The 27746-nt window shown below is 41.0% G+C and overlaps 2 protein-coding genes across 6 annotated transcripts in view; one reads left to right on the top strand and one right to left on the bottom strand.

The window, feature by feature from the left end:
- Positions 1-486: 486 nt before the first annotated feature.
- Positions 487-6469, bottom strand: LOC307022749 (GTPase IMAP family member 8). Of its 2 annotated transcripts, none has more exons than XM_079655641.1 (6): positions 6319-6469; positions 3319-4038; positions 2424-3122; positions 1332-2111; positions 1062-1238; positions 487-970 (listed from the first exon to the last, which is right to left on the bottom strand). In XM_079655641.1, the coding sequence occupies exons 1-6, from the start codon at positions 6332-6334 to the stop codon at positions 780-782; spliced, it is 2583 nt and encodes an 860-aa protein (XP_079511767.1). In that variant the 5' UTR covers positions 6335-6469; the 3' UTR covers positions 487-779. The 2 variants fall into 2 exon arrangements, with proteins under 2 accessions (XP_079511767.1, XP_079511768.1); XM_079655642.1 differs by having other exon boundaries at positions 2424-3119.
- Positions 6470-15332: 8863 nt separating this feature from the next.
- The window catches only part of LOC307039987 (capping protein, Arp2/3 and myosin-I linker protein 3-like), a 28258-nt gene continuing 15844 nt past the window's right edge, over positions 15333-27746 (top strand). For 2 of the 4 annotated variants that reach the window (XM_079682479.1, XM_079682478.1), the window contains exons 1-16: positions 20752-20798; positions 20900-20959; positions 21669-21790; positions 21923-22536; positions 22661-22734; positions 22814-22889; positions 23254-23342; positions 23774-23868; positions 23973-24059; positions 24592-24701; positions 24792-24869; positions 24990-25066; positions 25484-25588; positions 25732-25801; positions 27382-27463; positions 27606-27702. In XM_079682479.1, coding sequence (XP_079538605.1) covers positions 21733-21790; positions 21923-22536; positions 22661-22734; positions 22814-22889; positions 23254-23342; positions 23774-23868; positions 23973-24059; positions 24592-24701; positions 24792-24869; positions 24990-25066; positions 25484-25588; positions 25732-25801; positions 27382-27463; positions 27606-27702 — 1712 coding nt within the window. In that variant the 5' untranslated portion in view covers positions 20752-20798; positions 20900-20959; positions 21669-21732. Of the gene's footprint in view, positions 15626-18219; positions 18315-20747; positions 20799-20899; positions 20960-21668; positions 21791-21922; positions 22568-22660; positions 22735-22813; positions 22890-23253; positions 23343-23773; positions 23869-23972; positions 24060-24591; positions 24702-24791; positions 24870-24989; positions 25067-25483; positions 25589-25731; positions 25802-27381; positions 27464-27605; positions 27703-27746 lie in introns of those variants that run through there. The other 2 variants (XM_079682480.1, XM_079682481.1) reach the window with 2 other exon arrangements.

Genomic DNA, 27746 nt, shown 5'->3' with positions numbered 1-27746 from the left:
TGTGTGTGTGTGTGTGTGTGTGTGTGTGTGTGTGTGTGTGTGTGTGTGTGTGTGTGTGTGTGTGTGTGTGTGTGTGTGTGTGTGTTTGTGTGTGTGTGTGTGCAGGTGCGTGTGTGTGTGTGTGTGTGTGTGTGTGTGTGTGGTTCTCTTCGTCTTGTTATAAATGTAACTGCAAAGGCGGTGTTTCATTCATAAGGAATTAAAAACATAATTAATTAATGCTGTTGAAGAAGTAATTGGTATGTACACAGTTATGGTACATGATGTACTCAATTTACATCTAAACACATTATAGTTCTGACTGCATATCTAATTTGTGTAACTAATAAATTAGAGTATTGCAATCACCATGTGGCAATACATGCCAAAGATTTAATGTTTGTTTTCAAAATACAGGTGAAAAATTACATTGAGTGCTGAAGTTTATCATCTCTGTGGAGGAATTCTGTAACAAATATAGTCATACAGTTTAAATATTGCCAGCCCTTCACATTACATTACTTTATTGTGCCAAAATAAAGTCTTGGACACATTTGTCCATCACAATAGTCTAGCTCATCATATAACTAGATGTAATGTTGTGAAGACAGGCGTTTATGAATCACCAAGACGGAACATAGCAAATAGGGTGCAGTCTAATGATAAGAATGTTTAATTGTAAGGTGCATTTGTTATATTGTACAAATATATAAATATATATATATAACGTATTACTAGTATAAACAGTAAGTCAATCAATCTGTGTAAAAAATGAAACCTAAAATAATCACATAAAACATTCAGGGGTATTCTTCTGTGTCAGACTCCAAGCAGTCGTGCGGCACCACAGATCTGTATCCGGACGTCTGAGAGAAGTTGAGGGTCAACTGGTTCTCCTCATTTGTGCCAATCTCAACTGATGCCAGCCAACCTAGGACGTCCTCAAATTGGCTGGAGGAGGTTTTCCTGTCTGTCGAAGACTCTCCTTTAACTGTAAATTAAACAAAACACAATTTGACTGTGAAGTCTTGCTCAGTGCTACTTTGAATGCTAAAAACTGAAGATCTCCTTTTTGGACTTACAGGTTGGGAACAGGTAGTCGAGGCTGCTCAGGCGAAGATCTGAAGATTTATTTTTGATGTCGTTATTCAGCCTTTCAATTTCCTGACTGATCTTTGAGTTTATGTTTTCCTCCTTGTCCTTTCCATCTTTCTTCTTCTGACCAATACCCTTGACTTTGAGTTTGGTCCTGTCACCAACTAGGAATTATCATCAAAATAAAAGGTTAAAACAACGATATATTCACACATGAAAAAAATATTGATCATCCCCAATCGTAGCGTGATACTCACTCAGCGACTTCGATTTAGTGCCTGTTGCACTGTCTCCGATGTGAGCTTGCAGCTCGAGGAGTGTTTTCTTGAAGCTTGTCATCATCTCCAGCTCTCTCCTCTTGTACTCCTCAGCTAGTCGCTGCTTCAGCACATTTTTTAGCTGCATCCTCTTGAATTTGTCATCTATGTTTAAGTAGATTGTGCTCATCTCAGGACAGAAGAGCTGTCGGCTGTTCCCTGCCACCATCTCCTCTACCTTCTCAAACAGCTGAGTAACTTGGCTCATATCACTTTTCTTCAAGTTGTTCACAACGTGGTATCTGTTCTCACACTTGTCTATTAACCAGCGTAGCGCCTTGTGCTCGCTCTCAATGTGCTCCTCAATGGATTTATCTTCTAGTTTGTCTCCGTATGTGAATAGCACCATGGTGTGTTTCCAGACGCTGACATCAAGGAGCTTCATCTGTTCCTCCAGGGTGGCCCGCTGAGCTTCTCTGAACGTCAGGTCCAAAGGGACAACCAGCAGAACAGCATGAAAGCCTGATGGGCTCAGGGTCAGACCTCGGACTATTTCTTTGTCCATCTCTTCTGTGGATTTGGAGGGATCCTTCCACCACCCTGGGGTGTCGACCACTGTGACCGCTCTGCCATCAACTTCCCCTTGCTCCACCTGACAGAACTCATTCTGACAGGTGGGAAACACTTCTCTACGCAGGAGGGTATTTCCTGTTGCGCTCTTTCCAAATGTCTTCTGACCAAGCATCAGAAAAGTCAGCGCATGTAATTCTTTACTGGATTCTGAGAAGAAAAGAAATGCAGGCTAAAAACCACATGCACACAAGACTAATCAACAGATTTGTTCCTGTATCAGAAATCAGTAGCCCAGTAATGTGGCAACATTTAGAAATGGCTCTAATTTAGATGACTTGGAGTCCATCACACTACAGCACATTTTGTAGTTAAAGGTGCTCCCAGCAGTGACCTGAATGCTAAGGCCAGCATGCTAACATGCTAACAACAATGCCTCAGTATTGGATGTGTGTAATTGTGTCCACCCCTGGTTTCTACTCACTCTCTGAGTGTGGAAACTTCTCTGGCAGTGAACCTTACCTTTGCGCAATCTTCTTTGGGCCTCAACTTGACTTTGCCTCAGTTTTGCTCCTTCTTTCACTTTCACTCTCTTCTCTTCAATGGCATCAAATATCTTCTCATCTGGGACAAAATGGTCACAACCATTTCCAGCCAAGGTCTCAGTGATTTTTTTCAGGAGCTCTGTGATTTGGGTACCATCATCTGTATTCTTGTTATCAATGACATGATATCTGTTTCCACATTGTTCAACCAGCGACTGCAACGCCTCTCCCTCCCCTTCGATGTACTCTTCTATGGTGTGTGTTCCCAGCCAGTCTCCTCTGGTGAAAACTACCATAGTGTGTCTCCACACTTCTTCTCCGAGGAGCTCCATGTGTGACGTCACGGCATCTAAGTGTTTTCCATTGAAGGATGCATCTGCGTCTATCACCAGCAGGAAGACCTGAGGCCCAGGGAGGCACAGGGACGGGCTGCGTATCACTTCTTCTTTGATCGCTTCAGGGGTGTCACACTCAGGGAAGCCTTTCCACCAACCTGGAGTGTCAACAAGGGTTATTTCAGTTTCACCCACAAAACCCTGTCGGCCCACCGAGTGTGCCGTTCTTTTTCCATCTTCTTGCACTTTGATTCCCAAAATGGTGTTCCCTACTGAGGTTTTCCCAACGCCTCGGCTTCCCAAGAGAACCATCCGGAGTTTAGGGATGGTTTTCATCCCTTCTGTTTGAGAAAAACAAAGATTATTGAACTTTCACAGCTACTTAAAAAACGGTTGTAGAGAGATTTATACTAGGATTAGATTTTTCAAAATATGTATTAACAAAATCCATCAATAAATTGATTACAAGTGATAAAATTAGGCAAATACAGGAAAACAAGAAAGTATTTGTTCGAGTGGACAAACAGTGATATTAACCTGCAATGAGTGCTTTCATCTGTTGTCTTTGTTCTTCGGACCGCCTCTCTCTCTGTTTTGCCCTTTCAGCCACTTCTCGATGTTTCTTTTCAATGTTGTTTAAGGTCTGCTCGTCTACCTCGTAGAACCTGCCTTTGTTTTGCCACACCATCTCATCTACCTTCTCCAGCAGCCGTGTCACCTGAGATAAACTACTCTTATCCTTGTTCTCAAACACATGGTACCTGTTCTTGCATCTTTCTATTAACCACATGAGTGACTCTCCTTCACTCTCTATGTGCTGCTCTATGGTCTTCCCCCCCAGGTAATTCCCACAGGTGAACAGCACCATGGTGTGTTTCCAAACCCGCTCTCCCAGTAGCTTCATGTGCTCCTCCACGGTCTTCTTCGTCATCGCAGAAAAAGCAGTGTCGATGGGAATAACAAGGAGAAAAGTATTTGGTCCGGGCGGACATTTGGATGCGTTGAGTTTAAATCGTTGCTTGTCCCCCTCTGGGATCTCAGAGAGGGAGAGGGAGCTGCTCCATCCTGGAACATCGACCACGATGAGCTCCCTGCCCTCGACCACTTCATGCCTCATTTCAGACTGAGCCGTTCTGGTTCGGCCACACTCAAACCTGTCATTTCTCAGTATGGTGTTGCCAGAGGAGCTCTTGCCAGCCCATCTTTCACCAATCAGGACGAGTCTGACCTCAGACAGGGTGATGCTCTCTCTCTCCACTGAAAGACAAAGCATATGTTTTTGGACAAGAAGTAATGAAATAGAGAAAGAAGATTTGACAAAATGTATCATTTTTTATTTATTTGTGAAACAACTTCCCAGGCTTGATGATAATGCATTTGGTGATGATCGAATTGGCTTAAAAACATTCACAAATGTATGACAGCAGATTTCCTCACATTGAGTGGGAGAACAGATCATTTTCGATTAAAAAATAACCAAAACCAGACAGAAAAGGTTATCAGAGCAGGTGTCTTTGCAAGTTTCAATTCAATTCAAGTTTATTTATATAGCCCAAAATCATAAATCCTATTTGTCTCAGAGGGCTTCACAAGTCAACAAACACAATTGGCAATGTATCTTTGCTGCTTTAGATGACTGAACAAAGAGGAATTATCTGATGAACTCGTGCTTGTGTTGTTTGTCAGGGACTTTATGGGAGAGTTATTTTTAACAACTTGTATCCCTTTCATTTAGGTTATGGAGTCTGAAGAATATGAGTAAAGTGAGACAAACTATTTTTATAATGACACTGGACTATAACAATTAATTTTGAGGCAAATTGAAAAGAGCTAAAAGGAAAGGGATCAACACAATCCGATGACAATGACACACGACCGATCTTTGTGCCTTGCTATGCTAAGTGACTCTTGTGAAAAAAATGCAACTGATACTGAAAATGTAAGAAGTGACTAGAAAAAATCAAAGAGCTTTTGTGATCTGGTGTAGCTCAACAAAATAACATAACTCTTTGTTCAGGGTACAAACTATATTGTTTAATGGTGATTTAGCTTGACATCCAGATGCTATCATTGTATCATATTGAACTACAATATAATACAAGTTATTTTTTGTTGTCCATCAGTTTGAATCTATATATACTGTATTTAACCAAATCTAAAAAGAAAACATAAATGTATTTTGTTTCCCGGATTTTAGTGGCAGTTTTGACAAACTGGGTTATTTTTTTAAGTAGGAAAACTAAACACATAACAACTTGGTTGTATATAAAGTTTGGGCAACAAAATAACAAAGTAGTTATTAAATGTCATTTGACAATTGCAGTGTATTTGTCTGGAAATGCAAATTTTTAAGGGACCAGACTGAGAAAAGGAAACTGTATAGGTGTGATTGACTTCACAATTGGAGGGTGTATAGGATTCAAACCAATTTAGAACTGTTTCCGAAAGTCTAGTAATATGTTGTGGTCAACAGTGTCAAACGCAGCACTGAGATCTAATAATACTAACACTGAAGTTCTGCCACTGTCTGTGTTTAAGTGGATGTCATTGAAGACCTTTACAAGAGCAGTCTCAGTGCTGTGGTTTGGACGAAATCCTGACTGAAACACATCCAACGTCCAGTTATTTAAATGCAAGAAACTACTCAACTGTTGAAAAACAACTTTTTCTATGATTTTACTTAGAAATGACCTAAAGTTGTGCAGTGTTGAGTCAGAGCTCTTTAGATCAACTGGACGTAGTTATTCATGAAAGGTGTTGCACCTTTAGATGAGACTAATAAATACTGTCCCTTCCAAACGGCATGCTGGTTATAGCTTACTTCCCTATTCCCTCGGGGATGCAACTAAGGAATTTGTATTTCTAACGACCCAAGGAAGCAATGTGTTAGATATAAAGTTATTTTCATGAGGGTTTTCTTGAGAAAGCGGCAATAGAAGCCAGGAAATGTTTTCAGTATTGCACAATGTAAATATTAAAAAAATTCTATTCATCTACATTTTTTACTTTTCTACATTTACTACAGAGCTCAATCGCAGCACCAATAACAATTAAAAAGGTAAAATTTCAAAAAAGTATCAAGTTCTACAGGTGTTATTTAACTTATGACTCAGTACAGGAACATGTTACGGAAAGACTATTTTTATAACTAGATGGGAGTTAACTTACTGGCAAACAAGAATTGAGATCTAACTGGTTTTATTTGGCATCATGCCACATGTTGCATTATTTCAGTTGAGTTGTTTTTCTCAAAGTTTTGCAGATATTATTATTTTTTACATTATTTATTATGAACTGATATGTTAGAAATTCAAAGTGAACACTTTTTGCACACTAATCTCTTGAACAAGCTGATTTGAAATCAAAATAGATCTGCTTAACATAATATAAATAACATAAAGAAGAATATACTTTCGATACAAATTCAATTCAAACAACATGTCAAGTCCTTCTAACTATTGAAGTACTTGAAGTCCTTGCATTTTGAAGAAACAGCAGCAACATTTGTCTTCAACATTACTGTCTTTAATTACTCACCAAGATCGTTCTCCATTTTTGCTGCTCTTCTCCTTTTATCGTAGAGTTGACATCAACTAAACACAAGGCTCTGCAGAGGTCAATGGATCAAGTCGGTCCTCAGGAAAACATGTAAGAAACCGGACAATTAGCCTTGTTGAACAGCCTGCTGCAAAACCAGGACTGACTGTGTGAGTCAACAAAACACTTCACCTTATCACTGAAGAGCAATCGATGTGGCCTAACTGGTTCTTCTCATGTTGAATAACTCATGACGTGTCTGAACATGTGGTCACATCACACAAAGTATTACATTGGTCACATGTTCTTTAGAAGATAACATGCTTTTAGAACATTTGGTTTGTATTTAGGGAAGTCTTAAGAAAATGTATGTAAGTGAAAATACAAATTAAACGTTGCAAGCAAGAAAAGTGCTGAGCCAAATAAACCTTTGCACCTATGTTACTTTGCATCAGTTCAAGCTAATGTAAAACATATGTCACATGGCAATGTATTTTAATTGTTCATTATTGCATGGTTTTCAAGTCTGTGTGTGTTTTATACAAAGCCAGTATTTCAGTATTTCATGACTACGTCATTGAGTGCCGCCGAAGGACTGTTCCAATGTCCAGCATACTTGGAATTCTACCGAGGCCGGCGTACTTCGTAACAAGAAATTTCGAGGCTGCAAATGTGTAGACTCCGCGGTCTTAAAATCCCCACAATGCTTTGTGCACGGACCAATTTCCAAATCTTTGGCGGAAATCACGCTCCAAGACGGGGCCTTGCATACAGTATGACACACACCTGCACACCTGTTAGCCTGTTCCACAATGCTTCGTTTTCCGAGGTTAGGAAGGATTCTTTCCTAGCTTCTGAAGCAAGTGACTCGGAAGACATGTGCTACCAAGCAAGCGTCCTTGGTAGGACATGTCCTTCCGAGTCAGGTCCTTCAGAGGCTAGGCAAGAATCCTTCCTAGCATCGGAGAATGAATTATTATTATTTATAATAATATTAAATAATATGTGTCCGAAAGGGAGCCGGAGGAAGCAAATGCTTATACCCCTTACTTACTGTTCACAGTTACGTGGATATTTTTATACAAGTGTAAATGTATGCACACAAGCTCAGATTGTTTTTCTGCAAGTGCTCACATCAGGTTTTACACGCTCCGCATTTTGCACCATATCTACCTTCATAGCATCTCATCATGGGTGCAAGTTCATCAATGTTTGGGGTCAGGCTCTGAGCAGAGGAAATCCTCAGGATTGAGTGAAGGTGTGCGTGCAATATACCGGCGGGCCAGATCTATAATAGTAATAAAAAATTATCCTGCGGGCCGAAATTAAATCCACCAAGGGCCTGATTTGGCCCGGGCCTTGAGTTTGGCGAGTGATCTAGGACAAAGTTATAGTGGGGCTGCCAAATCCAGCAGCACCAACGCTTGGTCTGCCATGTGGAAGCCCCTCTTTATTTTTTCAGCTGCTGAGCCCAGAGTAAAATGTTGCTACTTCGGCATCATTTTGAAACGTGTATTACAATTAAATCATGGCCAAATATGTTCATTTTTTGTTGTAGTTGGATATAAGCCCCGCCCCCTGGCCAGCGCGTCTTGTTTGAATGATGCGAGTAAACACTGACAGCCGCGATGAAACTAGAGCTATTAAAACGATGCGAATATTCAGGGGTTATCTCCATGTACATACTACGATAGATATCAACAACAAAATGAACATATTTTACCGTGATTTAATTGTCTCTGACTTTGTCACTCTCCAAAAGGATACCTCAACATAAGACTACATGAGAAACTAAATGATTTCTAGTTGTTATTTTTATTATTTTTAATCTATTTTGCCTCATTTTGTGTTACATGTTTCAATATGTCTCTAAAGTGTCTACAGAACAATTAAATATCATATTAAAGATCATAAATCATTTTAAGAAACATACAAGGAATTTACAAGTTAAACAATAAATAACAATGCTTTTTGGCACTAAGGATTTCTGAAAAATATCGATGGCCATTAAGTACAATCAATACATACAAATAAATGTTTAAAATAAATGTTTGCCTTGCCTAAATGATAACTTTGTGCACATTTTTAGATCCACATTAACCTTCATTAAAAAAGACATGTAAAGGAAACTAGCATGATTTTAAGCTTATTTATAAATATCTGTGAGGAATCCATGCACCAACTTGGTTTTAACATTATTTCAAAGTGTACTAAAATAGGTTCACTTAAAGGGCCCATGTCATGCTTTTCCGGTTATTACCCGTCCCCTTGTGTGGTATGAAGGTTTTTATGCATGTAAACGGTCTGCAGAGTCAAAAGTACACCCTGTAGCGAGTAAAACTCTAACACTGAAAATACCTGTCTATGCTGCCCCAAAACGCCTCGTTGGAGATTTCTCATTTTCCATCTGCGGAGCACCTCACACACCATGATCCCTTGGCTAACTAACAGGGAGTCCCCATTGACTTGCATAGAGCTCCCTGAACGCTGGTAATAGACGGGTTGGGAGAAATGCTCTCCGCAGACCGATTATCACAGCCTTATAAACCGTTTTCTTACTCAATATCAAGCCACACTTATTGTTTTTACTTCGGGTGTGAGTGTTTGTGTGTGCTCAGGATGAGTTTCGCTGTGTCTCGCTGTATCGTGGATCCGGAAACCTTTCCGCTCCTCGCAGCAGCGAGCCTTCGCAACATCCCGACCAATCAGAGCACACTGGGCTCACAGGGAGGGGGGGCAGGAGCTCCATCAAGCCGTTTAGTACAGAGAGTGAATACCTGGTGAATACACATACTATACAGAGATGCTGTATGAGAAACCAATGTGATTTTGGAAAATTGCACAATTTAAATCTATTCTAGTAGACCTCAACAATGGAAATATGACCAGTTGAAATGGCCATGACATGGGACCTTTAATTTAGTATTTTGTTTGTATGCTTCAAGTTCAGGTAAGCAGGATTCATTAAGTGCCAGGAAATAACTGTTTATCCAACAAATTGGACATCTCCATCCAGGACAGGTCCCACTGCACCTCCGTCACGTCCTGCTTGGTTGCAGGAAGCTCCACAGCTTGTAGTCGCTCTTTGGAAAACGGCCAACACCTACAGGTGCAAAACCTTTGGTGCCATCATACAAAGTCAATAATTAGTGAAGAATTGTCTAAACGTCTGATCACAAACTCACAGTAGGAAGTATGAAGTTAAGTTAGCTGAAGATTTTTAAAACTAACCTGTAGTGATGAAGCAACCAAACGGTTACAGGAATGAGGAAAAGAAGAAGAACTCCACATGAAACAATGACCCATTTCCCGGAGCCTGATGAAGAGAATAGATACAACGTTTTTGTCCGACAGTAACACGATCATACCAGGAACTACATCACTGGTACACAGATTCATAGGAGTATAAATGCTTTTGTTATAGTGCAGATTCAAACAAATTGTTGTCATCTAATAACCCCTTGTTAATAAATAACTTGATTTACAGTAATTACTATCATTGATTATTCCCTCCAGAACTAGTAAATGAATGTATGAACTATACAAAATCAAGTTACCACTATTGGAAGTGGCTCTCTCATCTGTTGATGTGAAATTGCCTAGAAGACAGCAATTGATATTGTTCACCATGACAGCTTTAACAGATAAAACTCTAAGCAGAATAAGAAATGTCTTAATCAAATGCATTGAACCATTCAGCTGACCTGGGTGTGGACTCACGGGTAACCAAGCCTCTGGACTCTCCATCTTTCTGTCCTGGGACGCACACTTGTAGAAGCCTTCATCTTCCTGTGTCACATTCTCTAAAGTCATCTTTATTACTCTGTCTGAACCGGGGGAAGTGAAGTTTTCTGCTCCGTTTTTAAAGAAGGTTGTTTTACTGTGATTGCCTACCCAGTACTGACAAACCAAGACCACTTTATCACCCTCAAAAACAGGGAAGGCAGGAGTCTTCAAGATGATGGCGCCATCTGTGAAATGGGACGATGGCGGACATAGTTAACAGACATATTCTTTCACTATAACTCCTCACAGTTTTATGTGTTTGTCTGTATTTGTTGAATGCTGACTCCTCACTCTTCTTAAGCTGATAGGGGCGGCAAGTGATCAACAACTGCTTTAGTTTGGAATCTTTTGTCATTTTAGGGATTAGGATTTCTCCCTTTCCTGATATGCATGCCAGTGTTATTTCAGGAGTACACTACAACACTGATGCATATAGAGAGAGAAGGTGGCTGAGCAGCTGGAAAGGTTAACATTGAAGTCGTATGGTTTGTTCATACTGGATGTTGTCTCTCTCTGTTGGGCAGGTACAAGGGGCCTTGAGGCTTTAACTTTCTCTCTGGGTGATAATACGGGTCCTTTTAACCACAACTTAAAACACCATAAAACAATCTCTTCTTCAGACAATAACAGGACAGTGTCTGACATCACTTCTAAGCTCTCCTTTGTGCTCGCTTTGTTCTGGTTCATTGTTTCAAGAATTTCACCACAACTAGTTTGCTAGAATAAATAGTTACAGTAAATATGACGCAGCTGTAACACAAGCATGCAGTGATGTGCAGCCAGCTTCATAGACTAGAATGAAAGGCTGTGTATTTTGCCTAAGATGTGTTTGGGAAATGCTTTTAGACAAGGGTTAGAGAATTGCAATTTCTATTATTTCAGCGGTGGTCGTTGCAGAAACACCTGGTGCACTTTCCTAGTTATTATGTTTTACAGTTATTCACACAGCACATTTAACCCCTTCAGTCTGAGATTGTTTATACGGACAGTGTTGTTTTTTTTGGGGGGGGAGTTTTTTCACCCAGTCTGTCCCCTGGTGTCCTTAACATCACTTTTACGGAAGACTTACAGCTCACTGTGATGTAGACTGCGTTGCTGCGGCCCTCGGCCCCCTGACACCAGTACAGTCCACTGTTCCTGCTGTCTGCAGTGAACTCACAACGGTCAGACCTGCCCGCACTAACAGCACCCCCTGGTAGTGAATACGGGTCAGTGTGGGAGACTCTGGGCCTCACTCCAGAGATGGGAGGGAAGCGCTTCAGCCTCCAGCCTGAGGAGTTAGTCTGAGACACGGGGCACTGCACAGTGAAACGTTCCTCTCTGAAAAACTGTCTGGTGCTGGGAGTCAGGGTCAGGAGTGAGGCTGAAGGCAGCTCTGGAGGAGAGAGATGCAGAGGAGAAGCAGACAATCAGAGATGCAGTTGTTTCATACGAGTTAGCAAAGGGTTCTATCTTTAGGATTGATAAATGTGTCCGAACACAAAAAATACTCATGGGACCATAATCAATATAATGACATTGCTGTAAAGTGTCACACAACAACAGTGTATGTATATGTCATTGCAAAACTAGTCTACAGGCAAAATGTAGAGATTAAAAGCACATAGTAATCTGAAACTCACTCTACAGCAGCAACACTGAAGAAGAAGCAGATGTGTGCTGAGATATCAGTTTCATTGCTGCTTTACTTCTGTCATTAATTCAAAGGATATGATGCCCCTTTAACCTGAAACTCAATGTTATGTTTATTTCAGAACACATCATTTTCTAATAATTTGTATTCAGTTTTTAAAAGACGAAACGTATTATATTCAAGCACAGTTTTTGCCATATTAGTAGAATGGCTCTGGGAGAGGCCATTAAATTGGGTCGGTTTACCACTTGAAATATTTTAACAACCATTGCACCATGCAAGTTTGAGACATTCATGGCCACCAAAGGATGAGTCAAGATTCCTTGAGTTTTTCAGTAGTGCCACCATGAAGTTTACATTATGGATTTAAGTGAATCGCCTCAACCGCTAGTGGATGGGTTGCTACAACATTTGGTGGAGATGTTGATGTTCCCCTTGTGATTAATTGCATTAACTTGCATTAACTGATTCCCTCAGTTTCTTCTCTAGCGCCATCTTAAATCAAAATGTAAAATGTGTCAGTAACTGTAAATATGCATTGCTGCATTAGAAGTAAGTCCTTTCCTCTCTCGTGTATACAGGAGAAACTGGACGCCTCACTGCAGAGGGTGTAGCTGCTGCTCACCTGACACACTGAGTGTGGCCGTCTGGCTGAGGAACTCCACTGAGGAGCTGTTGCTGTCCCATCGCCTGGCTCGGCACTGGTAGCTGCCGGCGTCCTCCCTCGTTACCGTGGTGATGGAGTAGCTGTCCCCTAAGACCAGGTGCCTGGGGTTTGGGGTCGGAGGATCAGCATGTGGGCTGTGCTTTAACCACCCATAGCTCCACACAAAGCTGGAGTTTGACTCCACTGAGCACTGCAGCAACACGCACTCACCCAGGTAGACATTTGACCCCGGAGGCCACACATACACGCTGACCTTCAGAGTCTCTGCAGAAGGATGGAAACTCAATTATAGTCTTTTCTGCTCCATGCATGTGCCGAATATACTGTAAGTGTTTGTGACAGGTGCACGCTCTTTGTCTCAGCCACTACCTGCAGCTGTAGCAGCTTGGAGAACAACTGCAGCTACACCTGAAATACAGAGAAATTATTTCACACATATACTTCTCCTTATGTCCTCATATGCACAGCTTGTTCCTGTAGAGTAGTGGCATTTTGGGTACAGTATTTTTAGTCTTCAGTGTGTTCTGCCAATCAGGAGTAAAATGTATTAACAGGAACGCCACAGGCAGCTCAGATGGTCTGTTTCCACATGGCGGCACGCCGGATAGTGGGCTATGGTCCACTGATTACTTTGGATTATATAAATAAGACAGTATTAAGTTGAATTTCATAACAGTTCATCTCTATGGACAGAATCCAACTTTTGTCTCTTGGAAATAACAACAATATATACATATTTGACACAAACACACCGAGCTACATTCCTCACATCAAACACAAACACACACTCACTCAAAGGCAGTGCTGCCACACAGTGAGACAGAGGGGAGAGCTTCCTATGCCTTAATGAGACTGTTTAGACAGTATTCATCCCCATGGGAACAGAGAGAATGTAAACACATTTGCTGTATCTCCCTGTTAGTTACCCACACACAAACACACACACACACACACACACACACACACACACACACACACACACACACACACACACACACACACACACACACACACACACACACACACACACACACACACACACACACACACACACACACACACACACACACACACACACACACACACACACACACACACACACACACACACACACCGTTTTTCAACATAATTTATGGTTGTCAAGGATAGAAAAGGCAACAGAGTGACTTTGCATTCCTGTCCAAATCATTTCCATTAGCCCTATCCTGATTCTGGCTTAAGCACATAATTTTAATTTAGCACTGTCTGAAAATCACAGCTGCAGACTTAACAGCAACCCAGTCAAATGTATTACTCTGCAAAACTATCTGAGAGACAGATATCTGCATCAAATGATAGAGTACAGCTTTGGCTCGAAGTCAGCACTTCTCTGGGAGCTGTTGCAGACATTCTCTACTGTCCACCAGTAGAAGATTTTCTTTAATCGAATATAAAATATATCTATTTGTATTATTCCCAGTGGATGCCAGTCAAGTGCAGCCATTCACTGGATTAAAAAGAGGCAGGTGTGTGTCAATCAGATTCAGGTTTTATCTGCGATACTCACCCAGCAGTGAGGAGGTTAGGAGGATGTTCATTCTGTCACCTGTCCGAAATCTGAAGTGCAGTTCCGATGTGACTTCATAAAAAGTACAAAAATAATGATTTCTTAAAATACTGTTTGTTTCAGAAGTTCATGGTCAGTTTTTCCAAAGGCATTTTTATTTTAGAGGCTTTGAGACCGAAAATAATAGTCTCTCTTCTGGGGAGTTTTGACTGATTATCAAAGTAAACCACAGACAGAGATGGTCATCTTGGTGGAGCCATTTCCTTCCTCTGGCTAGCTGTTAATAGGCGGAGCCATTAGACAACAAAACCAGGGTCAGGCGCAAAAGTAGAGATGTATGATCCCAAACTGCAATAAAACCAATTTACCTTTGTCATGCAGTTTTACAGTTTCTTTGTAAAGAAGGTCTGCCTCTCTGATATCTCTGTAATCCAATCATGTGTTCCACAAACAGTAAATGTGACTTGCTAATTACTTTAGTATCGTATTATGCTGCTATACTGTACATCCTGCTTGGAGCCTGAGACTAAAGATTGTCATTGACAGACTTTATGTCAATTGTTATGCATATTAGAAATAAAGAAGTTGAACTGCTTTCCAATACTTGGAGCTGATGCCCATTTTTGTGTTCAGGGTGCTTTTTAACTTAATTTAGTTGAGTTCAATCAACTACAATTAGATTAACCTTAGATACACAAGTGACTGGAAAAAAATCACTTGTATAATATTTAGTATTATATTTTGGTTCACACTAGAAATATTTTATATTAAATGTTTCACTATTTTGAATTTTTGAATTTTTTTTTACATTTTGAAAATGTATGCATGCTGTTCATTTTTGACCCACTTATGGAAGCTTGGGGCAGTAATACAAAAACTGCCTAATGTCTTAAAATGTATAAACTTTAAATAAAACATTTGAATGGCATGATATCCAAAACATGTTTTTTGAGGAATAGCTGGAGTTTCCAAATGATATACTCTATTTACTTTGTGAATTTCCTGGCATGAGGTTAAAATATTTTTTAATGAGTCACAACAACAATTGGATGGAGGGTCATGACATTTTGTACATTTATTTAAAAGAATAATGCAGGCCATACGATTGATACATGTTGTTCATTATATTTAAATACAAACAGCATCTGCCTTATTTAGTTTATCGCTGTTTCTTGCACTTTTTGAATTCAAAACACAGTGAATTGTCAATGAATTTCTGTCATTTCTGTTAGTGCTCTGTGCTTTTTCCCAGGTAACCACAGCTTCCTCATTATCGCTCGGATCCCCGCCCACTCCTCATCACTCTGCCCCTCCCTCCACCTCCCGTCGCTCCCACATCCAGCCTCCCTACAGTCACAGGGTTTCTTCCAGGAAGCGCGTCGGGCAGTCGGATGCTCTGCTGGAATGCCTGGGAGAGAGACCATTCTCTTTGTCAATTTCTGAGAGAGAGAGAGAGAGAGAGAGAGAGAGAGAGAGAGAGAGAGAGAGAAAGAGAGAGAGACAGAGAGAGAGAGAGAGAGAGAGAGAGAGAGAGAGAGAGAGAGAGAGAGAGAGAGAGAGAGAGAGAGAAGGAGAGGAGGAGAGGAGGAGGGGTTGCAATAGGAGAGAGGATCAGACATGGCTTCTAAAGAGATCACTGCTTTTGGTTTCGTGAGTGTGAGCAAAGAAATCACAGGTGGGTAACGACTGCTGCCCCGTTATTTTGGCTCCGTGTTGTGTCTTGTTGCAGGTTGTAACCGCGGACACCCTCGGCGTGTCTGCGTTATGTTGGGATGCTTTTTCTCCGCGCGTCTGCAAACCGAGCAGACGCATTGGAGGATAGTGAGGAGCTACACCTTTACATTCCGTCCTGTGGCTTTCCGGGCCGGCTTTGTCCTTCATGGTGCAATCAGTTATTGTGCAGATGAATAATTTACAGTGAAGGGGAACTATAGCTTGTTTTACATGTCCCCCCTCGGGGAAAAACAGGTATTGAAAAGCCCAGCCTTAGGCCAGAGAGGAAAAGGGGCGTTGTGGGAATTGTGGTGTGTACTCTTGGGTTTCAAAGCGATTTAAATGTTGCACGTTTTTTTAGTTTTTTTTTTACCAAGAAACCTGTCTCAGAATAGGATTCCCTCTGTAAACCTAACCCCTGGAGCGTTTTGTCTTTGTTTTTCTGCTGCCTAATCAGCTAGAGTGCTATAGGCTAGTAATTGCGTGCGTGTGTGCGTGCGAAAGTGAACAGAGAGGGACTGATGGAGGCAGATGTTCACTGTATCTTGCCAACAAAAATGCATAAGCTAAACCAACCCGCGACAGAATGCACAAATATTTAGGATTTTTATCTCAAACAGCAACAGCTTACACATGCCAAAGTCACAGCACAGCAACGCACGCACACACTGAACACATGCTCGTGGGTATCAATGACTCTACTGCTGCGTTAATTACTCCTAATGGCTCTATTAGGCGCACTGTGATGATGATTAATCCACTGGGGTCCATGCCCCCTCCTTCAGTCACCTGCCGGGCGGCTGCACCTCCTCCTCGTGCACCTACTGCCCTGACTGACAGGAGGAGCACTGATGGGGGCCCTAAACAACCTGAATATGATCTGAGTTCAGATCTGGATGGATTATTATTAGAGTGTAGCCTTTATTCCGTTTCAGATTGAATCAGATTAACTGTATTAACTAATCTTGTGGTCCTTGTCATTTTACAGCAAATGTATTTTCTTTTTTAGGCTCGGAGAGTACGCCCAATCTGTCTTGTAACATACCACCTAGATAATACTGTAATATACTTTTGAAAAGAGGAAAGGTATTCTTATTTTTACTTATGATCCAAAAGAATAAATACTACAATAACTTTTTTTTTAATTAAAGTCATAACTTCAAAAAGTACAAGAGTGTTAATGTATTGTGTGTCAAATATGTTTCAATTTTTGTAGCACAATGGACCCTGTCAGTGTCTATAATATGAGATTATAAGATTATTATCAATGTTATATTTTGTTTTGTAAAATCTTCTTCTGTAAAGTAAGTATTATAGACAAATGTATAGAGTAGGAGGTTTAATAAGAGTTATGTGCACCTAAAGATGGATAAACACTGCTGAAACAAGGGGAAAAGTAGCCTTTCTCTCCAGTGTGACTGTATCAACACCACTAACAAAGCCCAGTGTCTTGGCTTTAGTATTGATTTTCTCATAAACCCATCAGTCTGGAAAGCTGTGTGTAGCCTCAGTAATGGAGAGGCTGAATCATATAATTCCTGCTAGCGACTATATGTGTCTGTGATGTGTCACTGCTGTGTGGTCCCACCCGGATGAGACTCTTCCCGTGGCACGACAGGCAGTGCTTGTGCCGTATAGGTTAGGGGTCACAGCACTGACAGTGATGTTGTTTGACAGGAACAGCTCTCAGTGAATCATAAACACTGTTACTCCTATGTGTCATTTGCTCTCATAGGAAGAAAATGACACTAAAGCATGTTGTGAATAGTTTTGATAGAAATAGAGTATATCTGTGAATGCACTGGGCAGAACTCATTGAGTGATACAGAGGAACATAACTGTTGTATTTCTTAAGTCAATCTGTGTGTCAGCCATACAATCCAGACTTGTTCCCACCAAATGTCGGTCATTTTTGATTCAGAGTAACATGCAGATTGAATTGTATTGCATGGAAGAGGTTTGTAACGTATTTAAAATCATCAGGATCAAATCAGACACAAGAGTTAATTAGATTATTGTATCATCTGAAATGCCACAATGCTGTTCAAATGATAAGATTGACATTTCCTTTAGATAAACAAATAAATACAGAGATCTACATCCGAGGTTAAGGGGATTTAGAAAATGCAGTTTGACTTTTACTAATTTGATTTGATGTGACATTTCCAAATTGGTCATTTGGATGCTTTTGAACTATTTTTGGACCATTGAATGGCTTTTATTAGAAGTTTGACTGTATTAAGATGACAGGAAATGAGCTAAAGATAGATGGGGAATAATATTCATCCACATCACTGGCCAGTCTCCAACCAGATACATTGCAGCTAATGGTCAGTAACTTAATACCTGAAACACTGCCGTGCCCCTGTTTTACACCATATACAATATGTTGTAGTGTTCTTAAAGTTTTTTTCACTTTACTTGGAAATAAATTATGACGAGATATGAAAATCAATCTGCAGACAGCAGGTAGATAAACTACAGTAAGCATATCTCTTCTTATTTTAGTCCAAATCATATATTTCTAACTTTATTTTTCAATTTTTTCATCCACAGAAAGCATCAAGAAGATTATCGATAAATCATCGATCAAGTTTATTTATGGAATCAAGCTTGACGCCAAAAATGGAAAAACAGAGGACAGGATACTGGTAAGCTGTTGCTTTCCGTTTGTTCACTGTTGAACACTAACACTGGGTTTCTGATGTAGAATAATGTATTCTATAGCACTTAAAGCAGTCTGATACCTGCACCATGTGCTATCAGATATCTGGAGTGTTAATTGATCTCAGCCACAGTATTGACACCAAGGACAGCACATGTAGAGGCTCTGTATGATTGTGCATCATTAACAAACTGCATGATAACTGTCCGCTCTCTTCTATGGCTGCTGCTGCTGGCAGAATGAATATTGGATAGACAGTATCTGTGGGAGCGGCTGTGCATACCTCCGTGACTACTGTGGAGGCAGTGGGGGGGCCAAGCAGCTAACAGCCTTTGATTCTTGGGTGCTTTCATCAGAGAATATGGGAGAGAGATGTGAAATGTCTTTTTGAGTGAGTGAAGCTCAGCCAGCTATCTGGATAAATCTGTGGCAATCAGCTCTTACATTATGGACAAGAAGTCTTATAGGACCCCGAAAGGAGGAAGCTTTTATTTGCAGAATACAGTGGACTTGTGCATGAAAGCACACACAGATAACCTACTGTGTATATACAGTACCACAGCTTTTATTGATTGAAAACTCCTATAAGTGCAGCAAATAAAGCAAGTCTGTGTAAGCAAGATATTTTCCGATTCCCAGGCCAACTGTGAGGAAGTCAGTGTAGTTTTAACACAGTTGTCCCTCGACTCAATGGACGCTTTAATGATTCATCGTGTGATGAGGAGGAGAGTTTTTGCATGTTCAATCTTTGATATTCAGACACTTCTTTGACATGTCTATCTGTCGGGAACATCTTTCTAATCCACGTCTCATTTACTGCTTCTTCTTAAAAGCTGAACTGGAAAGACTCCTTGCTCCTGCTGGGTGTGCATAGAGGACAGAAAAGAGATTGGAGCATGATCAAACGTGCAGGGTTACATTACATCGAAGCTTTGTTCAGGTTGAGATCTGTCACTGTAGGTTGCATGAGTTTATCTTGATTTCTTACAGAGGCGTCAAACAAGAGAAGATTAGACTATCTGTCCTGTTTCAGCCCTCTTGCTTCATTTTACACCGCCATAAGCCTGATGTTTGTGTGGTCTCTCTTTGATGTGGGATACTCGGATACGTCTCTCTCTCTCATGCTGCATCAGCATGATTTACTCCTGTTTACGCTCTCTAAACTAATTCCCTGTAATGTGATGCAATCTGGTCTTCTTAATCAATTCCTTCAGTCAGTCTTTGTAGTGATTGCAGAACCTCCTCTCTCTCCCGCCATCTCTCACACATTTTTGAGTGACTTCATTTCCGACACCTCACATGCTGCGTGGGTGTGTGGGGCCGTCGGTGTGGGGTTCCGACAGGCCTGTGTCAAGCTCCTCTCTCCAAAAAAACACAACATTGGAGTGGGAGAGCTTTAATTTAATTACCACTCTTCATTGGGGAGAGACACATGGAGGGAGGGGGGGGCTCTGTCCTGAGGGAGTGTTTTTACCAGAGCCATAGAGGAGAATGGAGTTAATGATTGGGAGTGACGGAGCAGAAGAGGAGAAGAAAAAGAGCCAAGGGCAGAAGTGGAGAGCAGCGAAAAGCCAAACAATCCCTGCACTTTGTTTACCGTGATGGAGAGAGACACAGACTTTTTTTGGGTTCAAGGTTCTTTATAGGGTGTGCTTGCAACAAAAATAAATTGCTGCTCATGAACAAGCATCAGGAGCAGAATCAGATTTATCCAACAGTCGCATGACACACGTTTCCATGTTGGGAATAAGTGGATACAGGCATGGAAAAACTGCATGTGGTCTTTCAGATTGAGATTAAAATCAAACTCAGTTTGCTATTAAATGACCAGCCGGGTCCAAATTCCCATCAACTTTGTATTGCGCTAAAAAATATCCCACACTCTTATGACTGCAGACGGCAAATTAGCAGAGGTAGTGTAGCAAAACGTGCTAATTTGGGATCCTGACCCAGCATGACCGGCTTTTCTGGCTTCGGAGCAGAATCGAGATGTGAAGGAAAACATAATTTACTCCGGACAAAAGGGGGTCCTTTCCTTTAAATTCTGATATTAAAGGTCTGGGGAGATGCTGAATGAGCAGAAATGATTGCCTGCTGAGCCCAAAGCCACACTGCATGACTTCAATCTAATATATTGAATGAGATCATGTTTGCACAGGAGACGTAATGTACTGCTAACTAAATTACATCTAGTATTTGTGAGAATGTGATTAAAATGTTGCAACATGCCGTCATCTTCAGCCTATATCTCAATCCGTTAATGTTAGACAACCTATCTCTGATGCAGAGAGCTTTTAGCTGAATCAATACATGAATATGAAACTGAATTTGTTCCCTCTCATCATTTCCATGGAAACTCCTGGGAGAATTGCCGTTAACTTTCAGTCACACTTACAGTTTCTTATTTCCCCTTTTTTAGGTCCTCACAACATGGCGTCTTTATTTCCTGGCTCCAAAGATTCCCGCTAAGGTACTTCTTACCCCTCTCTGTCTCCATTCACTGTGCAGTATGAAGCTGTTTCTTTCACATTGCCTGCTGAGATCTTTAATTTGTCGACTGTATCCGAACAGGTGGAATCCACGTTCAACTTCTTGGAGATTCGAGCTTTGAATTCCCACCCTGATCACCAGGTAAACAATATTCCTTTACTCTGTACTCACTCAGCTCCACTGTCACAGCGTATTGTTTGTGTGAACAATTGTATAATAGAGTGGTTGCATCACTTTGGCCTTCAAGAAATGACAAAAGGCACTTAAAGAACTGGTCAAAGCAACTACAGTGAGATTCAATGGGCTCCTTTTTACTGTTTTCTCTTCTGTTGTTGATTGTGTCAGCAACAGGACTAACTGCTTAGGGACATATTAGGGGAGAAAACGTTTATATTTTAGCCTTTGTTGTCACAAATGATGGCTTTAGTGTGCACCACAGGTCATTAAGCTGCTCTCTGTCATATTCAGAGGACATTAGTATTTAATCTCAATGTTTAGGGCCGGATTTCCCCATCACACTCAACTATCGTATAAAGCCGTATAAATATATACATATCATACAAATGTAATAGTATGCATGATAATTTGAAGTTCCCCCTTGAAGCTGAGCTGTTGTTTAATATTTTTATTCTTAAACAGAGAGTTGCTTGAATAATCCCAAAATAGCTATTTTATATTCAATTTATAATAAACTCATTATAGGCTATATACATTAATAAAAAATAGGTTTAATTTGTATTAGATTGTATTATTTTGTATTCGTCAAACTCAGTGAGTGAAATATAAGATAAACCCCCTCCTTACCATAATACATCTCATACAGTCCCTTACGCTTCCCTTTTCTGTGCAGGTTATCATCGACACTGACAAGACCAGCTACTCACTGAGGTTTGAGTCACGTGACCACCTCAATCATGTGGTCAGCAATATTAATTACGCTCTGTCTCGAATATTCAACAACTCCATTTTTGCGTAAGTATCACAAGAAAAAATATCTGAATACAGAAGATCACATGTCAGAGAGTTGGTATCTTTAATTCACCTTTATGAATGAAATCGCCTGAAGTAAATTATTCCAAACCTTTTGTTCTTTTATCTTTGAAGCCCTTCCATCTGTCATTCAGACAGTGACCTTTCTGAGGGCAGCAGGAAGTATTCACCCAGCTCAGAGACTTCAGTGGAGACTCAGAGGGCGTGTGGTAAAATACACACTATCATCAAACCTGGGAATTTACACACATGCAGTCACACACACACACACACACACACACACACACACACACACACACACACACACACACACACACACACACACACACACACACACACACACACACACACACACACACACACACACACACACACACACACGCACACACACACACACACACACACACCAATTAGGGGCAAATGCACAACAATTGGCAGCCTGGAGAGGAAGTTGGCTCACAAATTTCACAAATGGTGTCCCAGATGCTCTTTTTAAAGTGCTCTGTCACAGAAATAAAAGATTGATAATTTGGACAAATGTTTCTTTGTGCATTTTCCTGCCTTTTCTCTCTTGTTGTAGTTCAAGGAAGCAGCTGTTCACATCCTCTCAGATTCATATTTCTGCCTCTTGTTTTTCCTACTGCCTGCCCCTCTCAGGAGGCTTCTCGGAGACATACGCCGCTCTGTGCGACTATAATGGCATCAGCTGCAAGGAGGAAGTGCAGTGGGTAAGAGCTGTGGGACTGTGCCTGTGTCGCTGTGAGTGCTTTTGAGTGTTACGTACAGCACTGTGCACTAAATGAGGGGGTCATATACTGCAGCAAACAGGCTCATGGGTAATGTTGCTCCTAGGATGTGGACACCATCTATCACTCCCAGGACAGCCGAGAGTTCAACCTGCTGGACTTCAGCCACCTGGAGAGCAGGTGAGGGACGAAGAGCGGGTCAGACACTATAAACTGTATAATGTGGCGCCTCACTCACTTCAGTTTGGATCTATTTCAGGGATTTGGCGGTTATTGTTGCATCGATGGCATACAACACCTGGTTCACTAAACTGTACTGCAAAGACCTGCGGATAGTAAGTATGAACTGTTGAGTTATTGAAGCTACTACTTGTTCTCCCATGCTTTTGCAGTCTGTGTTTTTTCAATTGGGGTTTTCTATATTGTTGTGTTTTTAAATGTTTTGACATTGTGTATGAGAGTTTTTCAGTCTCTGGCTATAAGTATGGTTTTATTGTCTCGTGCTTTTATATTTGTTTTGTTATCCTATCGGTTTTGACTAAATGTATTTATGCTGCTTTTTATATATTTATTGATGTACAGCACTTTGGTCAACTCTGTTGTTTAAATGTGCTATATAAATAAAGTTGGATTGGATAAAAGTGGCGTAGAGCTGAAACAAGTGCAATGTTTAGTTATAATGTTTACTTTTTCCTTCAGGGGTCAGAGGTCACTGAGCAGATCCTGCACACAGTCAGCAAATCATCCAGCCTGGAGGAGATCACTCTGGAGAATGCTGGGTTAAAATCGTACGTTTTTTTGTTACCTCTCTTGATTTTTTTCATCCATTTAATCTTCTATCAACTCACAGGAGAACTACTCAGTCTGTGAAAACAGTTGAAGTGTCTGGGGCTTTGAACGAAGCTCTCTAAAGTCTGACAAATCTCAGAGGGTTTGAGACTTTCTAGTTTTAACAAAGCCTACTTTAGAAACTTCGGGTTTTGAAAGATGTGAAGATTTACCATTCAGGCAGCTCCAATGAACATATCTATGAAGCTGCATTACTGTATGGGAAGTGTCTGAGGTTTTCAGAACTTGCACTATATCTGCATGAAACATATCTCTGATGCAAAGATGGGAACTCTTCCTTTTTAAATCTATCCTTTGGAAGTCCATATGAAAGATGAATACTAAATCTCTACAATGTCACTTTAAATTGTTGTGTGTGTTTACTTTACAGAGACTTCCCACAGAAAATGTCAGCTGCTCTTTCAGAGAACCCTTCCTCTGTCATCCACTCCCTCAACTTGGCCCACAACTCTCTGGATAACCAAGGTGCAAAGACATTCACTTCTCTTTGGTTGTCTAATTTACTCATCATGTATGGCTGTAATGTCTTCTTTAACTAATTGTTTATACCTTTTGTATGCATGCTGCAGGCGTGTCCAACTTAATTCAGCAGGTGTGTCGCCTCAGCAAGGGTCTTCGTCTCCTCAACCTCTCCAAGACTTCGCTCACCTCCAAAGGTTTGGGCTTGCCTCTCTCCATTTTCTACCTTGCAGTTCCTATTAATGGTTCAATAAAGCCAGAAAGTGTTGCCAAAATTCAACAACTCAACAAAATCAGGTGGAACATGTGGGATATTAAGCCTGTAACAGACTTTTTGAAGCGGTGGATGACTCAACAGCTCTGGTTAGATATAAATGCAGCAGTATAAACCCCCAAAGCCCCAGATGATTCTCCCTCCTGTAGAGCTGTGTTTCATGTTTTGGTCCTGTTATGACTCCATATTGACTTTTGATGTCTTGCGCTGCCCCGCAGGCAGCAAGCCTCCCGTTACCGTCTCATCTGAGCTTGTACCCAGCCAAGAATTTAAATATTACATTGAAGCAGGGAGATACTATGCACTGCTTCCCATTACAGCCATTGATACCCGCTGCTGCAGATGTGTATGAATTATGTAAAGGAACAAAATGTTTTGAGTGTTCCCCTTCTTTTAATATTGTACTACTTCCTCCCCGTCTCATCCCTCTCTCTTTCTTTTCATCCGTCTCTCAGGAGTAGTGTCTCTCTCTCAGGCTCTGTGCTCCAGCGATGAATACTCTAACTCTCTCCTGCACCTTGACCTGAGCAAGAACCCCGGGGTCCTCTCGGGGGAGGATTCCTCGGTCAGAAAGCACAACCAATGTGGAAATAAAAACTATATTTATACACCACTTTTCATGCTTAATATAACTTCCTCTCTTTTCTATTTCCAGAACTTGTATCTGTTCTTGTCTCAGCCCAACTGCCTGGTCCATTTGGATCTGTCAGGCACAGATTGCTCTGTGGACTCGGTAAGTATTTAATGTCTGGAAACGATCCAATGTTTATGTGCAACGTTTAAAATAAATGCATTTCTCTCTCTGCGCTATGCTCAGCCTTGATTAACCGTTTCCACCCTGTGTCTCATGCAGCTATTTGGGGCTCTTCTGAGGGGGTGTTGCGCTGATCTTTCCTTTCTGAATCTTTCCAAAAATTCCTTCTCCCACAGGTTAGTCATATCTTAAAGATTACCTAAACAATTAAGGCAGCCGCAAATCCAAATCTGGATTTCTTTTCACTTTCTTTTTTCATCTTTATCTTCATCTCTTGCTTAATGGGAATTCAGAAATGAGCTTTGTGGGTACATTGTGCTTCATCTGCTGACGCTTCGAACCAGAACTCCTGGCGCTGTCTGCATAGATAAGTTTCATGAATATTTATGCAGAAGCTATCTACCATTTGACCCCACTTGCTCCCCCGCACTCTTACTCCAAAGCAATAGTCACTCTGATTCCCATTCAGTGTCAGTGCTCCTCTTTTCAGCTCTGCTCTCGTATTTAACCACCATGTCAACAATGTGACCTAACCTCTTCTGTGTGACGGCCTCATTCCCTCCTAATCTCCACTGTCTTTTTATATGCACTAGGAAAGTGAAGGACACGCTGCCGCTGTTAAGTCAGTTCTTCAGCTCGGCCTTCAGCCTCACTTATGTCAGCATGGCCTCTATGAAGCTGCCCCCTGATGTTCTGAGGTACTCGCTATGTCACCTCTCAAACTCCATCCAGATCTGTTTCCTTTGATCTAAACCCTTCTACATTAAAGGACATGAATATCTGCAGTTTCCGCTCCTTATCTGTTCCCCGTCTTTCACTTCTGTCCTTCCTGTCTCCACAGAGCTCTCCTAACAGGGTTAACCTCCAATCCTCATATCAATGACCTTCATCTCGACATCAGTGGCTGTGAGGTAAGAGTTCCCCTCTATCTGCATGGGGCTCTAAGCTGAAGTTAAAGGGATAGCGCCGTATTTCCTCCTCATCTAACTGCAGTTTAAGCTTGTATAAAGTATTTAAAATCAAGAGTTCATCATGTGGGCTCATACTAGAGTAAATAAGATTGTTACCTTGTGGAAAACATTTCAAAGAATCTGGTATGTCACTCATTGTATCCTGTATAAATAAATGTACGAGACATTCAGGTTTATGAATGTGAAGAAAAGCTTTGTAGCTGTAGAAAAGCATAAAGTCTGAATGAAATTGTGAGGTAAAACAAAGCTCTAAGCTATGTCTGAAACACAAAGTTCCCACACTCTGATTGACACTGAAGTCACACTTCGGACGACACATTCAAGTCACAAGTACAATGCTTGGCACTGCTTTCACAGCTGAAGTAAAGGCCACAGATCCTCACAGCTGATACAATTTGTACAATTTAGTTCATTCATTATACAGCATTTAGAGTTTTGAATGTAAGCTTTTTTAATATAGTTGAGAAAAGTACAGCTACAATGACTACAGTCACTTGTATTTACTTGTGTAAATGTGTTATTGGGCCTTATTTAATCTCATATTAATTCACCTGGGGCGACTGTGGCTGCGAGGGAGTGCGGTCGTCTTTCAACCAGAAGGTTGTGGGTTCGATCCCGGCCCATGCAGTCAACATGTCGATGTATCCTTGGGCAAGATACTTAACCCTGAGTTGCTCCCGATGGCATGGCCAACGGTGTGTGAATGTGTATGAATGTTAGGTCCTATAGAGTAAGGTACACTGCTCTGTATGAATGGGTGTGAATGGGTGAATGACATGTAGTATGTAAAGCGCTTTGAGGGGTCTTAAAGACTGGATAAAGCGCTATATAAGTACAGTCCATTTACCATTTACCACCTCACTGGCAAGGGGAAGAGTTTTGATTCAGAGTATCCCCCATTGCAAACATTTCTGTAGAACTACTTTATTCAAATAAAAAGACCACAGGAGTAATGTCAGCTGAATTTTCAATTTACCTATGCTGAATGTGTGAGCGACATTTTCATTTTGAGTCTGATTTAGGTTGTACTTACCTAGTTTACTTAGTGAGTTAAGGAGAGAAGCCTGGTTGTACTGCCCCATACTTTTTAATTTGCATATTTTTAAACTTGCTAATTTGACTACTAAGCAGTTCTATTAAATGATTTCCAACATCCTATCACTTCCTGTTAATGCGCAGCCAAAGCTTTGATGATTAAAACAGCTCTAGCTTAATAGGATATTTATATATTTACTTCTTTAAGAAGCGCTGAGTCAACTAAATATGTTTTCCCTACCACTGAGCAGAGCTGCTGCAGATCACAGGCAAGGCAGAGCGTACCGTTCAACAAACCTTCACACTGCTTGCAGTAAGGAGATAGATTTGCCATAATATTGCAGACACATAAAAAAGGCATTTGTAAATCTGCCTCAATGTGGAGGAATAGAAAAACTCACCAAAGACTTAAACAATAAAATGGCCTATTTGATTCTCCTTTATCTCTTTCTTTCTCTTCCTACATTGTATTTCTCTCTCTCCAGCTAAGGTCTGCAGGAGCTGCTGTAATCCAGGAGCTCTTCCCCAGGGTCTCCTCTATCGGCACTCTGGATATCTCAGACAACGGTACAGTGGCACGCTTCACCACATCTCTCTTTGACCTTGACTCTTTGTCCTAGAGCAGGCAAGGCTTGAGTGGGATGTTAATGAATCAAGCCATGCTGTGCTCTATATATATATATATGTGTGTGTGTATGTGTGATGACAGGTCTCGATGCAGACTTGCTCACAGTACTGCCGGCCCTCTCCAGACACCCCTCCCTCAAACACCTTCACCTGGGCAAGAACTTCAACATCAAAAACAGGTGCTGTCGCTGCTCTGTGTCACACTTTGCTGCAGGTTTACTTT

This window comes from Notothenia rossii, assembly GCF_949606895.1.
Source record: "Notothenia rossii genome assembly, chromosome: 1".
Taxonomy (NCBI): domain Eukaryota; kingdom Metazoa; phylum Chordata; class Actinopteri; order Perciformes; family Nototheniidae; genus Notothenia; species Notothenia rossii.
This window is presented reverse-complemented; position numbering and strand designations above follow the sequence as displayed.